Raw genomic sequence first — 16922 nt, forward strand, 5'->3', positions numbered from 1 at the left:
GAATCGTAGAAAACATATTGTAGATATCACAGTTGCACAAATAAGGAGCAATAAAGTTTTAAGGACAAATGATTTATCTTTTACAATAACAAAAGATTTATTATTTTAAAGAGCTTCGACAAGTAAATATTTTTCTTGTTTTAATTTAAACATAGTTAATTTTTATTATTAGTATGCATGCTATAATTTTTTATTTTATATTAATTGCAAGTTTGAATATATATTTAGTATTCATAGTAGTATTCTATTATTATTTTTATGTTGAAAGCATGTTTGTTTATCAGTTATGCTTTTACATGTTTATAGTTTTAAACATGTATGGTTTTTATTGGATATTTTTCGTTTAGCATATTTTTGTGACGATAAACTAAATATATTTGCTCATCAGTCTAATATATATATGTTCATGCTTGCTTCTTCGTTCATAATTTTTAAACTTATAAAATCATTATGCAATTTTTATATATGTGTTGAAACATTTGTTAAATCACTTCATATATATAAAAATAATCTTTAGTTTTTATATTCATGAAAATTAGGTTAAATCTAAATCAAGCGTTAACATACCAAAAACTTCAACAAAGGTTTGGTGACCACTGCTAGGGTAAAAGTTCCTAGGCAATTATAGATTGATCTGTCTTTCTCTAACTAAATTGTTGGAGCTGTTTGTGCTATTATTGACTTTAATGAATGGTCGTTGAATATATGGTGCAAGGAGACCAAACCAACTCCTTTTCTCATAGAAACATTGAGAAAATGCTCAAACGTGAAAAGATAGAAAATTCTTTTTTGTTTTTTCCTCTAATTTCTTCATTGCATGGCAGTCTTCTTTGGCCCCTCTCTCGGAACAACCCTAGGGACCTTTTCTCTACCAAACTATCCTTGTGAAGTTATAGGGTTATCCGCAGTCACACCTTCAATAACACTGATTAAGGCGCGCAGTAAATGGCATTTAGCAGCCCTGTCTACGCTTAATCTGACTTTACATTCCATGAAGGTTCTTCTCTGAGAACAACCCGAGGGACCTTAGCTACCTAGCTATCCTTGTGACCCTTACTACAGTCACCCTCCCAATAGCACTGGTTAAGGCACTAAATGTCATTTAAGTGCGACATTTAGTGCCTGTTTGGGAGTGCCTTTCAAAATCCCGAAAAAATTTGAATTTTTTTTTTTGCTTTGAAGTAATATATTTTTGATGTTTTCAAATCATTTTGATGTGTTGATCTCAAAAATGATTTTTAAAAAATAAAAAAATATTATTGGCACACTTTTCTGAGTGAAAAACACTTTGAAAAACAACCACAACCACACTCTCAAACACCCTCTAAATAACCACGTCTACCCAACACCCCAACAAAACCCGTCCTCCCAAAAAAAAAAAAACACACAAAAAAGGAGTCTATGAATGAAAACTTCTCCCTCCTTATATTCTTATTCTCAAAATCTTGTGAAGGAAAAATATGATTTTGATATAACTTTATCTGGCCAAAATGCAGTAATGCGAAACGTTACTTTCTTCTGCTACATGTGAGTGGTTGTCTAGGCTCAAGCTGCCAGTAAAAACTACAGTACCGGCTATTATTTTATAATTAAAGAATAATATAAATTATATTTTAGAGTCTCACCTAACAGTTTAAACTATTACATTAAGATGATTTTTTAATATCTACCATAATATGCTAATAATAATAAAAACAGGCATGTTTATAGTTATGAGAAACATTTGGGTATCATAAATAGAATCACACTAGATTGGTGGCCCGTGTAATATTGCGTGCTGGATTAAATTTCTTTAACATGAAAAAAAATATTGAAAAATGATTATGTATTTAAAGAAGTAAAAGAAATTTGATAACAAGATTAAATCTTAATTAATTTGATTAAAAAAATTAGGTGATTAAATTTGGGGTTCTACAAAATAAAAGTTTGGTGATTAAATTAAAAATATATAAAAAAGTTACTCCTAAAATCCACATGTATCTATGTAAACGCAACAGTAAAAGCAAGACCCCTTTAAATATGTTTTAATACGCAATGGAAGCATTCTTCTCATGATTCATGTCACTTTTTGTCAAGCCATCATCAAAGAAATGTCGCCGGGCATGGGCATGGGCACGGGCAGGGCTGGAGGTGAATGATAATGGACTCTTTTGGCGTTGGAGGAAAACAACCTGTTCTAAGACCAATAATATATATATAATATTCTAGAAAACTATAATTTAACTCTTCAGATTTTAGATTTGTTTTTTAAAAATTACTAGTTCGAGTCCCACAAATCTCAAGGTCACTAAAAACTTACATGGTCGTTAACTTCAGATCCCGTGAGATTAATCAAAGTTACCAGACACCTATATTAATAAAAAAAATAATTAAAAAAAATACCTTTCCATGTTGTCCACGTCATAACACACATGTTAAGCATATCCAAAAGCAACAACCCTATCGAGAAGTTATTCCAAGGGTGTTGTTTTCATACAATGAAAATGTGCATGATAAACTTTCCGGGGATTCAAAATATTTTCCCTTCAAACTCTTGCATATACGCTGCGTTTCATTGTTTGCCATTGGATTCTAATTGCAAGTTATGTGCCAGGTTACCAATAAAAAAAAATGTTGAAAAAATAAATGAGAAAAAAACCCTTATAATCCAAGCTATTGATTGTTTGTTTTTCTATTTTCTTGAAAAAAAAAAATTTTTTATTTTAATTTTTTTTCTTTCTAGGTAGTTTCGACTTACTAATATTAAAAATAAAATTTAAAAAATAAAAAATTATCTTGATATATTTCTAAATAAAAAACATTTTAAAAAATAACTCATACTACAATACCAAACGGGCTTTTAATTAAGATGTTAATGTCATATTTTTGTAGAAAATTTTGCATTAAAAAATTAATATTATGTTATTGTTCATTTTTTTATTTAATTATTTATAGGAGATAATAATAGCTAGACAATCTGAAATCATATTTTACAAGAATAAGTATCCATCTATTCTAAAAAAACAAGAATAAAAAATCCAAAAGATATATATTTCTCTCTGTCAATAAAATAAAATAAAATAAAATAAAAGATATCTATCATTATCTTCTTAAAAAAAAAACAAATCGTCAAACTAAAATTCATATTAATGCATAAGACTCATTCTATCCTAAAACAAATAATATATAAAGAAATGTATTAGCAAGTATAAATATTTATAAAAGACAATAAATATATTATCGAACCTAAAAGATAACTTAACCTCATTGACAACAAATGCACAGTCAAGACAGTAAATATAATACTGAATAAAAAAACAGGGGAAATTGTTATTTGTAATTCACATAATAAAATATTTTATATTTTTAATAGATCAAAAAATTATGTAATTAATTTTTTTGTTTTAAAAATATTTTAAAAAAAATTTAATTTTTTATTTGTTTTAAATTAATATATTTTTGGTGTTTTAAATCATTTTAATGCACTAATTTTAAAAATAATTTTTAAAAAATAAAAAATATATTATTTTAATATATTTATAAATAAAAATCACTTAAAAAAAACTCCAATAACCGTATGCGGATACGGTTAGTTATACTGAAGCCTGACGTCATCTAATTTCTATTTTACAGTTAAACAAGAGAACGCAGCATCTAGTTTTTACTTTACGTATTTTACCCCTACATCAACAGTACATCGATCACACACCTAAACAACCTAAAATTAGGGCTATTTACGGAAAAGCACGCATCCAAGAGATCACCTTGATAGAACCCCCTAGAGCTAAGCAACCAACCAAACAAACCAGCAATGGCACATTACAATTCAGTCCCTCAGAATTTATCAATATTCTACTTTGATTTTTAGTTAAACACAATTTGGAACACCTTTATTTTATTACCCTGAGACTACATATCTTCCTGATCATTTCATAGAAAATCTATTTACATATACAGGCTCTAAAAATGTTATTTTGTAATTAAATAATTAATAAAGATAATATATATCTCAATTTTATAATATATCTTGTTCTTGAAAAATTTTAGTCTTACAAAATCTCATAAATCATAAAAAAAGAAATCTCATAAATCATAAAAAAAGAAATCTCATACATCATTAAAAATAAACAATAAATAGTTAGACCCATTATCATTAGCTAATATTATCGGTTAGTTGCTTTAATGTGAAGAGTTGGGTTGCAAGTTTTTGAAAAAATAGGGTTTATATCGAAACGTATTCATAAAAGAGACCAAAATGAAGCACTATATAATTACGAGGATTTAAAGTACAATTTGGCCACCAACAACAAGAAATTTGACAGAAGGAACAAAATAATTTTTTTTATAAACAAAACAGCAATAAAATAAAAAGAGAAGAAAAAAGAAACAGAGGGGGAGAGAGAGAGCCACCACGCTCGCTCACTGCGATCTTTCTATTTCCGATTTCTCTCAGTCTTCAATCTTTTTTTTTTCCTTAAGAAAAAACTAAAATCTCACTCTTTCTCACATTATCAGAATAATCGAAACCCTAATTTCTCTCCACTTATCAAAATTTTTTTTTTTATCAATCCAATTCCTTTTTTGCCCCTTTTCAATCGATCAGCTACAAAAGTTTGATCACTAACAGCAACAGACAAACCCTAACTGCCTGTTTTTTTAGTAATTTAATTTATGGCAACCTTAACTAATTCTAACCCAAACAGCATCGCCGCCGCCGATCACTCTCCACGTCACACAATCGCCGCCGATAACATCAGTAGCAGCAGTAATCCGGTGAGTAGTCCACAATCGCGACGGGCAGCCGGGAAGCAGGTTTCTCCACCGTGGGCACGAATCGTGCGCGGTGCTGAATCGGAATTTTCTTCTACTGCTTCAACGGTGGCGGAGCAAGCGGCTGCGGTTTTAGTGGTGGAGGAAGAGAGTGTGGAGAGTGAGAATAATGCGAGTAAGAGACCGGTGTGGAACAAGCCATTGACAGCTAGTAATGGTCCTGTGGAGATTGGGAATGTTATGGGGGCTGATTCTTGGCCTGCTTTATCTGAGTCAGCTGCTAGGGCTTCTTCTTCGACAAAATCATCTTCTGATTCTTTGAAGGGCTCATTATCCGATGGATCATCATCTTCTGTCTCTGTTTCACAGGTTCGAATAGAAATTAATTTCATTTCATTTGGTTAAGTAAATGTAATATTTGTTAATTTAATGTACTATAATTTCCTAGTAGTTGATTGGCGTTATATTTTGATTTTCTTTGTTTTGGTTGCCTGGTGGAAAATTTTGTTTTATTTAGTTGAGATTAGTGTGTAAAGTCTTAGAAAGAAAAATAATGTAAAGGTATTTTTTTGCTATTTATTTGCCTATATTAATTGAGGTGCATTGAAAAATGTACTATCTGGGGTATTTTCTTGAATTCTTGGCATGGATGCGAGATTTACATTTGTTCTTAAAATATTTATTAGCTGTCTACTCAGATTAGCGTAGCGTATTAAGTTTTAGAAACAAAATTGGTGTAGAATGAGAGTCGATGAATTTCTGTCTTTCATATGAGCTGTCTAGACCAAAACATGAAAAATTCTCCTTTTTTATGAGCTTGGTTACTTTGGTAGAGCTTGAGGGACAAAAAAACTGTATTATTGGATTTATTGCTTAAATTTTTGGTATGGCTAGTAACTCCTCTTAGTTAGGAAAAAAAAAAGACATCTAAGTGAGGTATATTTGATTTATCATCGTTGATCTCTATTTCGCAAGCTCAGGGAAATGTTAGTCAAATGTGATTAGTTGGACTGATTGGATTATATGTCTACTTTTTAAGCTTGGTGTATATTATTTGAAAGAAATTAAAATGGAGTCTTTAGGCACCTAAGGTTGCATTTACTTGTGGAAACCTTCTTAGAATTTTTTTGTAAGAAATAGAAAACTAAAGAAAACACTTTTATTAACTGAAAAAGAAAATTATTTTCCTTTAAACATGTGTTTTCAAATTCTTCACTTTTTCAGAAAATTGGAAAACACTATAATGGTTGTTTTCCAAATTCTCCACTATAAAAATAAGGGGTCTTGTTTGGTTCATCTAATGTTTTATGATCATTCTTTTTGTTATTTTCAATTTGTGCCAAACAAAGCCCTTGTTTACTATTTTGGAAAGTTTGTACTTAATAAATATGTTTGCTTGATTTTCGATGGAAAAGTCTTTTTAATAATAAATAATAAACTACATATGGAAACAAGAAAACTATTTTTTGAAAGTAATCACAACTTAAATATTTATCTTAATTTTACTGCATTGTTGAATTTATAGATACCAAAACACGAGCAGCAGCAGCAGCAACTGAACTTCAATCCGAAACTAGTTGGAGAAACCCAAACAACAAACTTGTTTTTTTCTCAATAAAATTGGGGTTATTAAAAATTTGATATGAATGAGTGGGTTTTCGACCTTTATAACTAGAAACACAAAAGGCAAACTTGTGGTTCTCTTTGAACTCGGCTATGAAATGGAGCATTTTTGTGCGTAATATATACCCAGTTCAATTATTTGGTTGCTCATACATGAGTGCTTGTTTTAATTTGTGCTTTTTGTTTAATGTAGGGAATTGGAACTGCATCCTCATCTTCGCAGAAACAAGTTGCCAATAGTGCAAACACTAATTCAACTTCAAACCATATAGTGCCAGTACGCCAAAGGTCAATGAAGCGCAGTGGTGCTAACACAACTTCTAATGGTGGTGCTCCTCAGTCACCAGGATCACAGGGCACGACAGGTGAAGGACATTCAAATAACTCTTCTTCTGGGGACCATGGGCAAAGGAATTCCCAATCCCGTAGCTTTAATGATCATCCACAACAACGCAATTCATTCAGGAACCGTAATGGTGGGCCACATTCTCGAGGAGATGGTTCTCATCATCATAGTTATGGTGGCAGGAGAAATGATCAAGATCGTTCAAATCAAGATTGGAATGCTCATCGAAATTTTAATAGGGATGGTGGCCATGTGCAGCCATCACCAGGAGTTTCCGCAAGGCTTATGAGGCATCCACCACCACCTCCACCACCACCTGCAGCTGCTACTACTTTTGTTGCACCCCCACCAGTCCGGCCTTTCAGCCCCATGGGGTTCCCTGGTAAACCATATCTGTTTCCAGTTCTGTTATGGCTAACACATGGGTCTGCTCTAATATCTCAATCTATTTCCAGATATGCGATCGCCGCTATATTATGTTGCCCCGCATCCAGATTCTATGAGAGGTGTGCCTATTATTGCGGCACCAATACCACCTCATGCTGTTTTTTTCTCTTCCGATCCCCAGTTGCATAATAAGATATTGCGTCAGATAGACTATTATTTCAGGTGCTTCTTTCTTGTTTTGCTTCTGTACACATGTTCCTGTGGTTTATTTGTGTCAGTATAATGGGTTTTATTGGGAAGTTAACAATTTCTCCTCATAAATGTTTGTTGCAGTAATGAAAATTTAATTAAAGATTTATACTTGCGGAAGAACATGGATGATCAAGGCTGGGTGCCTATTAAACTGATAGCAAGCTTCAACAAAGTGAGTTGCTTTGGGTAATCGTGATATTGGTTCATTTTTATGATGATTTTTTTCTCTTGGTTATGCCTGTGCTTGATAACCACTTCCTAATTATTTAAATATGTCCTGCATTTTGTTTTCTCTTTGGATATCCTGGTTTAGTTTGTGACAGTTAATAGTGGTGTAAGGTTTTTACTGCCAGCATTTCAGACTAGGATTCCAATACATTTCACTAGAGCATGCATGTTAAGGTCATGTCTTCTTACCAATGATGAAGTATCTGATTGAATTAGCTAAAGTTTGAAGTTGTTTCTAGAAACTTTTTTTTATTCCATTGAAGTACTTTTTTTTTGTAATTTTCATGTCTTGTTTTACAGTATCAATGTGCTTGTTTCTGATATTTATAGACATACTCTTTGGGTTAGTAGTTTTGACTCATTAGGAGTCTGAATTATATTCTTTTTAGTGTCATGGTAGTTTAAATACTGAGTTCACACCCTGTGATAAATATCTTCTGTCTCTTTTCACTTTCTGCTTTGAAAGGTTGATAAGAACTAGTAGATTATCTATTTTGTTACTGATGAATTACCTATGCTTGATAACCACTTCCTAATTATTTAAATATGTCTTGCATTTTGTTCTCCTTGGATATCCTTGTTTCTGTTGTGACAGTTAATAGTGGTGTAAGGTTTTTACTGCCAGCATTTCAGACTAGGACTCCAATACATTTCACTAGAGCCTGCATGTTAAGGTCATGTTTCTTACCAATGATGAAGTATCTGATTGAATCAGCTAAAGATTGAAGTTGTTTCTAGAAACTTTTTTATTCATTGAAGTACTTTTTTTTTGTAATTTTCATGCCATGTTTAGAGTATCAATTTGCTTGTTTCTGATATTTATAGACATACACTTTGGGTTAGTAGTTTTGACTCTTTAGGCGTCTGAATTATATTCTTTTTAGTGTCATGGTAGTCTAAATACTGAGTTCCCACCCTGTGATATATATCAAGTCTCTTTGAGAAGAATTAGTAGATTATCTATTTTGTTGCTGATGAAATTACCTATACCTGATAACCACTTCCTAATTATTTAAATATGTCCTGCATTTTGTTCTCTCTTTGGATATCCTGGTTTCTTTTGTGACAGTTAATAGTGGTGTAAGGTTTTTACAGCCAGCATTTCAGACCAGGAATCCAATACATTTCTCTAGAGTATACATGTGAAGGTCATGTCTTCTTATCAGTGATGAAATATCTGATTGAATTAGCTAAAGGCTGAAGTTGTTTCTTGAAGCTTTTTTTTCTTTTGAATTACTTTTTTTGTGTAATTTTCATGCCATGTTTTAGAGTATCAATGTGCTTGTTTCTAATATTTATAGACATACTCTTTGGGAGTCTGAATTATATTCTTTTTAGTGTCATGGTAGTTTAAATACTAAGTTCTCACTCTGATATATATCTTCTGTCTCTTTTCTCATTCTGCATTGAAAGGTTGAGAAGAACTAGTAGATTATCTATTTTGTTGCTGACGAATTGGTTTTCCCTAATATCATTCTGTTACCTATTCTCTTCCAAGAGTCAATATTCTCTAAGATTCATGTTCAATCTCTTACATGCTGCATGGTTGGTCCTTTTTTTCCTTGGTGATTTTATTATGCTATAATTCAAGTATCAATTTTGTGTGCCCAGAGTTAGCATTAGCTGGAAATTCGGAAGTAGGTAGCTATGAAATAGGTAATTTGGTCTGTAGATTATAGGAATGCCAAAGGAAATTCCACTAAAACTTCACTGGGATTGATGAATGGTGACTCAAGACAACTTCTGAAATTTCTGTCCTACTAGTTTAAATTGAAGAAGGGTTTAGGAGTTTGTAAATTGAAATTTGGATATAGATATATGAGGGTTTGTTTGCTGAAAGTTATAGGTTTACTGACACTTGTAGGTTTTCTAGGAGTAACACCTAGGAAAAAGAGCATCATGAGTTTTTAGAAGTTACACCCATGATAGATTGCAAGCATATAGGTGGAAAATTTATTCAAAACTCTGATTCTCTAGTGAACGATCACAGAATTTTATGTAGAGGTCCTTCTTATTTAAACCTATGTAATTAAGGGCTAATAAGACACTGAAACAAAACATAAAAGCCTACACGTAGAATATTTGAGCAAATGTGTAAATTACAGAATTACCCTTGTATGCAAAAATACATAAAAATACAACAATTTTGCTTTCTTGTCATCTGCAAAGCAATTTCTATATTCATCCACTTGTAAGAGCATTGGTGTATGGACGATAATAGAAAATTTTGTCAAGCGGATGGAACTATATAGTTATGATTTTTCTTTTGCTCAAAATCTTTTTTTTCCTGCTGTTTTTCTGAAAAGAGAGGGCGGCCTTAGTTCTTGATTCTTTTTGCATTGTGGGAGGGTTTGGGGAGAGTCAAATATACAGTGCTTCTCCATGACCTCTAGGTCACAACAGAACAATATTACTGTTGCGTGGAGGCCCAGCCTTATTCTTCAAAATCTACCTAGTTTAGTAAATTGCACTTAATTTATTCTGTATATCATTATATTTGTTCCTCATTTTTTGTCTATTGTCTTGAGATATGTTGTATTGAAGATTAATTTATGGATGAGGTGATAGAATTGTATTTTTTTTTTGAGTCACAACTTACATTATACATCATTTTGACCTTGGTTTGTGTGCATTGCTTCATGTAATACCTTAATAGATAATTTGTTTATAGACATAATTATAATTTCCTATATTACACAAGCTATGCAGATATAATTTTGTAGAAAGTTTTCCATTATTTTACAATTGCTTCTTTCTTTGTGTCTGAGTTTCTGCATTATCGGAATAAAATTTTTAATACCCATAATTTCTGGTTGAAGTAATTATTTGCTGCTTAGATTCATGCCTAGTTAGAACCATTTATCAGTGCTGTGCTTAATATGTCGTTCTGTTTTCATTGGGATGTTGACATTATAAATTTAATCTTTAGGTGGTAATGGTTATGCTTTCCAGACATAATGGCATTCTGTTTCCTGTTTTTTTTTTCCCTGTATGATGGCACTCTCAGATCTATAAATTGTGAAATAAACTTGAATGATTATTCCATGCTATGTGGGGATTGCTGTCATGAGCTTCTGATCTGTTGGGATTTAGGTCAGGCTACATACTTTGTTTCCTTTGTCATTCTTGCGTGTCTTTTAAATTAATTTGAGGGATTCTAATATCTCCATTGCTGTATTGAGCTTGTCAGCATGTGAACTGTTTGGTTGTTTGCTATCTTTGTATGCTTGTGTGTACATCTATACCATGCTGATTCTGAGTTCTTCCCCTTTAAGACACTGAAACCCACTAATGATTTATTAATGGCTGTACAGGTCATGGTGTCTTGATTTTGCGACTGTATTTTCATATGCTGTTAACTTAAAAACAATATCTTCTTGTGGCTTATGGTTCAGGTTTTGCTTTTGACTGACAATATCCAACTTATACTGGATGCTATAAGAAATTCAAGTGTCGTCGAAATACAGGTGCCTTTTTCTGTACATTGAGATCTGCTGTTGTTGAAATTTTCAAGTTACAAAATAATGGTTTTGTGATTTCCCATCCTAATTAGTTTCCGGTCCTCAATTCTGAACCCTGTCACATTTAGGAGCGCATGATTTAGGCACTCAGATATACATGCCAAGTTTATCAGAATTTAATAATGTGATCTATGTCTTACCTTCACTAATTCTATTTTCCTGTTGTATTTTAGGGCGAGAAGGTGAGGAAGCGAAATGATTGGATGAGGTGGATCATGACAACTCCTATTCAGTTTCCTAATGTTTCCAGCCCTCAGTCTGGTGAGAAGTCCGGCCATGACATGCTGGTAGCCAATGTCCAAGGCATATCTCTGGAGGAGATGACTGCTGGCCATAGCAATGTGAGGAGTCAAGCAGATGTTCGTACTGAAGCTTTTCTTGGTAGATCATTGTCTGGGGATTTTAATAGCCAGTCACAGCTGTCTAGCAGCAAGGGAATTGATGAAAACAGATTTCAAGGAGATTTGGATCTCCCCACTTCATCAAGAAATTCAAGTAAGTAAAATGTGTACTACGCATTTTACGAAATACTGGAGGAAAGTGGGCACTGAGGGTTTTGATTAAACTGGTGGATGTCTTGGATTTTGTTGAAGGTAGTGGGTCTTGCATCGGCACAGTGAAACATGGTTTCCTGTCCGGCAAAAAGGAAGCGAGTTAGTTGGTGTTAAAGGAGGGAAAAAAAAAACTTTTTAAAGATAACAATAACTTGAAGGGAGAAATCAAAAGGAAAAAAAAGGAAAAAAAGAAAAGAAAAAAAAAGAGAACCTTCATGACTTTGAGCTAGTAGCATGAGTTTGTTGGGATATATGTATGTTCTTATGGGAGTGTCCCTTTTTATCCCATAACTATTTGTGGTGGCATGACGTTGCTGTTCTTAAGAGGGGGGGTTTTGGTTTTACTTCCCCTTACTGCCCCTCAGCTACTTTTTAAAATCTTTGGGGTCAGATTACCTCCAGACTTCAGGAGGAAACATGATTTTTTGACTTGTGGCACTAAGTATATGCTCTATCTGTGTCTGCATATCGTGAGGGGGGAGTGAAGGGTGACTTCTGCAGGATGCTAAGCTCATGCTACGCCGTCTACTATTGCTCTATTTTTGGTCACGGGATGTCCTTTTTATTATTATTATTATTCTCGTCGCATATTATTATAATTAGAGTTGGCATTAATATGTATACCCTTTTCTTCAAACCTTTTGAAGATTTCACCGCATAAATTGGTCCTCTTGAGTGAGAAGCCATTGAAATATCCAGTGTTGGATTGGACGTGGGTGGTATTACATGTTCATTTAAGACTGAGATTGTGGAATCTGAGATGTTCTGGTTTTCTGATTAAACCCATTTTTATTATTTATTTGTTTTCTGAGTGAGATAATAAAATGTCTGGCAGAATCCTGGGTGTATCTGCTTGATGCCCTTGATCTTATATGTTGTGTTATTTATTAGGTTCGGCCATGGCGGGAAACCCCCTTGGACGATGGTCCAGATTGAAATATATAATCAAAATGAGGTTTGAATTTTGGTCGTCTTTGTGGTATACCTAATTGTCTTGGTATTTTGTTCAGCACACCCATGATATTTGTCCTATGGAGATTTGGTATGATTTTGATGGAGTTAACATGATTTGTTGTCAAAAGAATTGACCTCGTTGAACGTCAATGAATTCAGTTTTTATGAATGTTACGAGAGAGTCTTCAATATTTCGAGAATTAGCAGTTTAGAGTACTCGTAGGTTATGTTTGTGGCAGTGTTATTTCTTTGCTGAAATGCTACTTCACAAATCATTTGGAATACTGTTTTAGAAGTCTTCTGCCGCTTATTTGGGTGACCATGTTTGTTGCAATTGGGAAAATCTTATTATGATTCGTTAGCGTGGAATGGAACCATGGCGTAATTCTTGGCCACCGGGGAAAATAGACGATGGTGAGTTATGGCTTCCTTAAATTCTGGCTTCAACTCCAGAGATCAGCTAGTAGGATTCCAGCGTCTCCCCTTTGATTAGAAAACCACGGGATCTTTTGGAAATTCAGGGACTAGTTGCCATCATGTTTCGAACTCTCCAATCTGCATTTCTATATTTCATAACCTTAGAGCTAGCTTTCTGGGTTCATCCTTGCACTTTCCTTCGATTTTTTTTTGAAAAGTAGCACTGTTCATAATTTTTTTTTTGGCAAAATGACTTATTTTAAAAAGTTTTGGTGAAATAATATAGGTTGTACACGATATCTTCTTCTCCCTCTAGACCGGCCATTGCTCACACTCTCTTTTTCGCCTTCTGTAGTTGTCTCTAGACCAAAAACCATTGTGAAGTGACCATTTACAACCTTATCACACAAAACAAAAAAACTTCTTCTCTTCATCTTCAAGCATCTCTTCAATCGTTTTTAACCAAAAACCATTGCCACCAATCCTCGATTATGACCACTACACTACCACCATTTCTTGGTTGATAAATCAAGATGAACATCCTATATTACTCTTAATTTTATGAGTTTTATAGTCAATTGATAAAAATTAAAATGTTATATTTCTGAACTGTAAAAACATGCACCCCCCCCCCCCCCGGCCTCGATGCCCGCACCCTCTATTCCACCATTTGATGTGTCTCAAGCCCAAAATCCATTATGAATTGATCATTTGTAGCTTTATCACACCCAAAAGATTTCTTCGTCTTCAAGCTTTTCTTCGGTCGTTTTTTTAATTGAAAACCATTGCCCCAATGTTGCCACCACTCCCCATTCACAACCACTATAATGCCACCACTCTCTAGTTGATAAATCAAGGTAAATATCCTATATCACTTTTAATTTTATGGGTTTCATAGTTAATTCATTATTGTTTGGGTTTTTCATTTTATTATTGTTTATGGTTGGGTTTGATGTATTAGGGTTTGTTGAATTGATAAATTAGAATTTAATTGATACAATTAGGCATGATTGACATCAATAAGGTAGAAATTAGATCAATTAGGGTTTAATTGTTGTAATTGGTGATTTTGTTTCAATTGTGATAAATTAGCTATGAATTGATCCAATTAAGTTGATTTCATGCAAGCGAGCATGAAAATAACATTAATTAGATAGAAATTAGATTGATTAGGCTTTGTGTTGAATTTTGGGATTAATTGTTGTAATCAGGTATCTTGTTTTAATTATGATAAATTAGCTACAAATTGAAACAATTATGATTGATTTCATGCAATTGAGCATGAAAATAACATCAATTATTTTGAAATTAGATCCATTAAGCTTTGCGTTGAATTTTAGAATTAAGTGATGTAATTTGGTATCTTGTTTTAATTGTGATAAATTAACTATGAATTGATGCAATTATGATTGATTTCATGCAATTGAGCATGAAAATATCATAAATTATTTTTGAAATTACATCCATTAAGATTTGTGTTGAATTTTAGAACTAATTGTTGTAATTTATACATTGTTTTAATTGTGATAAATTAGCTACAAATTGGTGCGATTGTAATTGATTTTATATAATTTTATTTAAATTATGTCTAATTGATAAAAATAGGTTTTCTTGCTTTATATAATGTCTTATAATATGTTTATGTTATGTCATTATGGTGGTCTTATTGTTCTTTAATTGGACAACAATATTACTTTCAATGGTGAAAACAATATGTTGAATGCTATTATAGGAATGTCTCTAGTGAATATTAAACAATTTATATATCAAAAAATTGGGTGGAATTATAATAATGTTGAAGTTTAAATTATTTAGAGGTGTCATGTTGGGGAGTTTTAATATTATCTTGTACTGATTTCAGGTGACATGATGAAGTGGATTGAACATGATGAAGTTATATGTTGGTAGTTGATCTAAACAAATCATCTCCTTTTTTATTATGTAGCATGATCTAACTCTTGTCTTCGTCTCCACATTTACTCGAATAAAAAGAAAAGCATAATAATTTGTTGGTTCATCTAGGACAACAAGTAGTGGATTAAACTTGTCATTGATGCATGATATGCTGTAAAGGGGTGATCAAAGTTTGTTTGAGAATCCATAAGCTAGGTACAACTCCTTCAAGCACAATAATAATAAAGATAAAGATAATGATATGATGGGTTCAATTTAGCTAGGTGATAGTGGTGATAACGAGATCATAAGACCTCGTGTTCCTGAAATTGGGGATGATATTGGAGTTGATGCTATAGTTTGCAATAATTAGGCGCTTAGTCATAAACATTTAGTTGGTGGTATTGATTTGGTGGTCATATAAACTTTCAGAATTAAAAATGATTTAGTGAATGCAGTTCAATGGTAATATTTGCACATTCAATTTAATATCAAGTTCATTGTTCAACAACAACCTTTATGCAATTACAATATATTCAAGCACTAAAATGTTATGGTACTTACATGGAAGGTGCCATAAAAGATCAAAGATGCAAAATTTATTACTAATGTTGTTTCAACACTTGTGAATGCTAATATTTCCATGACAATGACGAGTATTCTAGATGAAATAAAATTGCATTACAAGTATAAAACTTTCTATGATAAGGCATATGAAGCAAAATAAAAGGTGTTTGAGTAACTTTTCAATTCATATGAGAAGTCATTTGAAATATTCCCTAAATTATTATTGGCAATCAAAGAATAAAATCCCTGCATTGTTATTGTGAGGGATCATAATTAAAATCTTGATAATGAAATAATTATTTTTTGGAGAGGTTTTTTTTTTTGTCATTTGGACTTGTGATTGAAGGGTTCAAGTCTTGTAGGTCACTTATTAGTATTGACGGCACACATGTATATGAGATGTTTGATGAGAAGTTGTTGATTATAATTGATTTTAATGCAAATAATAAGACATTCTCTTTGGCATTTCCTCTGGTTAAAGAGGAAAATAATTACAACTGGAGATAGCTTTACTTTGCTTGTAGTGATACATTATTGGTGACCATATCAATATATGTATAATATCAAACAGACATGCAAGTTTTAAGAATAAAATGGAAAAAAAATATATGGCATGAGCCTTTAGAATATCATTGGTATTGTGCTTTACACTTTATAAGCAACTTCAATGGCAAATTCAAAGACTTGTTTGCAAATAATGTTTGATAAAGATATATTATGAAGCTTCAAGGTTTAAATTTGATGTGTGCTTTGCAAATATATGCAAGCTAGACCCAATATATAAAGAATAGTTTGAGCGTGAACCGAAAAAAAAATTGACATTATCTTATAATGGAGGTAATTAATATGACAATACAATAATCAATATGTCAAAAGCTTTTAATCACATCTTGAAATGTGCACATGCAATGCCAATTTCCAATTTAGTCCATTTGACCTTTTACGAGAGTAATGCTTATTTTGTCAAATGGATAAGACATGCATTTGATTTCATTATATATGGGATAATATGGCTTCTAGCTGTATAGTTTGAACTAAGAACAAATAGGGATAGATTGAGAGATTATACTGCAGTGTTATGCAACATCTAATATAGAGTTTTGCAAGTAAGCCCATCCATAACATGGCGTGAAATAAGATATTCAATGGACAATCAAATTGAATGAATGTGTAGGTATATATAGTAAATGGAATATAGTTCATTGACCATATTCACACATTTTTGCATGTTATGATGAAAATCATATTGATTTTATTCATTTTATTAATAGTTTTTATTATGTTTAGAGCTATAAAACTATATATATAGGAGATCTCATTCCACCGTACCCTTTACTTGACGAGTTGGACTAGAATGAAATAGTTGGACTAGAATGATTATTTCATTCTGATCTTTGAGTAAAACCAAACCCATCTAGAAAACTCGATTTA

The 16922-nt window shown here is 32.4% G+C and overlaps 1 protein-coding gene and 1 long non-coding RNA gene across 2 annotated transcripts; both read left to right on the forward strand.

Annotated features, from left to right (window-relative positions):
* Positions 1 to 4341: 4341 nt before the first annotated feature.
* Positions 4342 to 12531, forward strand: LOC18099146 (la-related protein 1C). The gene is made up of 6 exons (XM_006382993.3): positions 4342 to 5118; positions 6566 to 7100; positions 7174 to 7327; positions 7439 to 7529; positions 10981 to 11052; positions 11280 to 12531. The coding sequence occupies exons 1-6, from the start codon at positions 4651 to 4653 to the stop codon at positions 11607 to 11609; spliced, it is 1650 nt and encodes a 549-aa protein (XP_006383055.3). The 5' UTR covers positions 4342 to 4650; the 3' UTR covers positions 11610 to 12531.
* Positions 12532 to 13159: 628 nt separating this feature from the next.
* On the forward strand, positions 13160 to 15046 carry LOC112327465 (uncharacterized). The gene is made up of 2 exons (XR_002981682.2): positions 13160 to 13888; positions 14893 to 15046. It is a non-coding gene; the product is annotated as an uncharacterized LOC112327465 (long non-coding RNA).
* The last annotated feature ends 1876 nt before the right edge of the window (positions 15047 to 16922 follow it).

This window comes from Populus trichocarpa, chromosome 5 (genome assembly GCF_000002775.5).
Source record: "Populus trichocarpa isolate Nisqually-1 chromosome 5, P.trichocarpa_v4.1, whole genome shotgun sequence".
NCBI lineage: Eukaryota > Viridiplantae > Streptophyta > Magnoliopsida > Malpighiales > Salicaceae > Populus > Populus trichocarpa.

Bases quoted from the DNA above. Each gene is read 5' to 3' on its own strand.
- LOC18099146 (XM_006382993.3), top strand. From the start codon at position 4,651: ATGGCAACCTTAACTAATTCTAACCCAAACAGCATCGCCGCCGCCGAT. The intron at 7,101-7,173 runs GTAAACCATATC...ATCTATTTCCAG, and splicing joins CAGCCCCATGGGGTTCCCTG to ATATGCGATCGCCGCTATAT. The intron at 7,328-7,438 runs GTGCTTCTTTCT...TGTTTGTTGCAG, and splicing joins CAGATAGACTATTATTTCAG to TAATGAAAATTTAATTAAAG.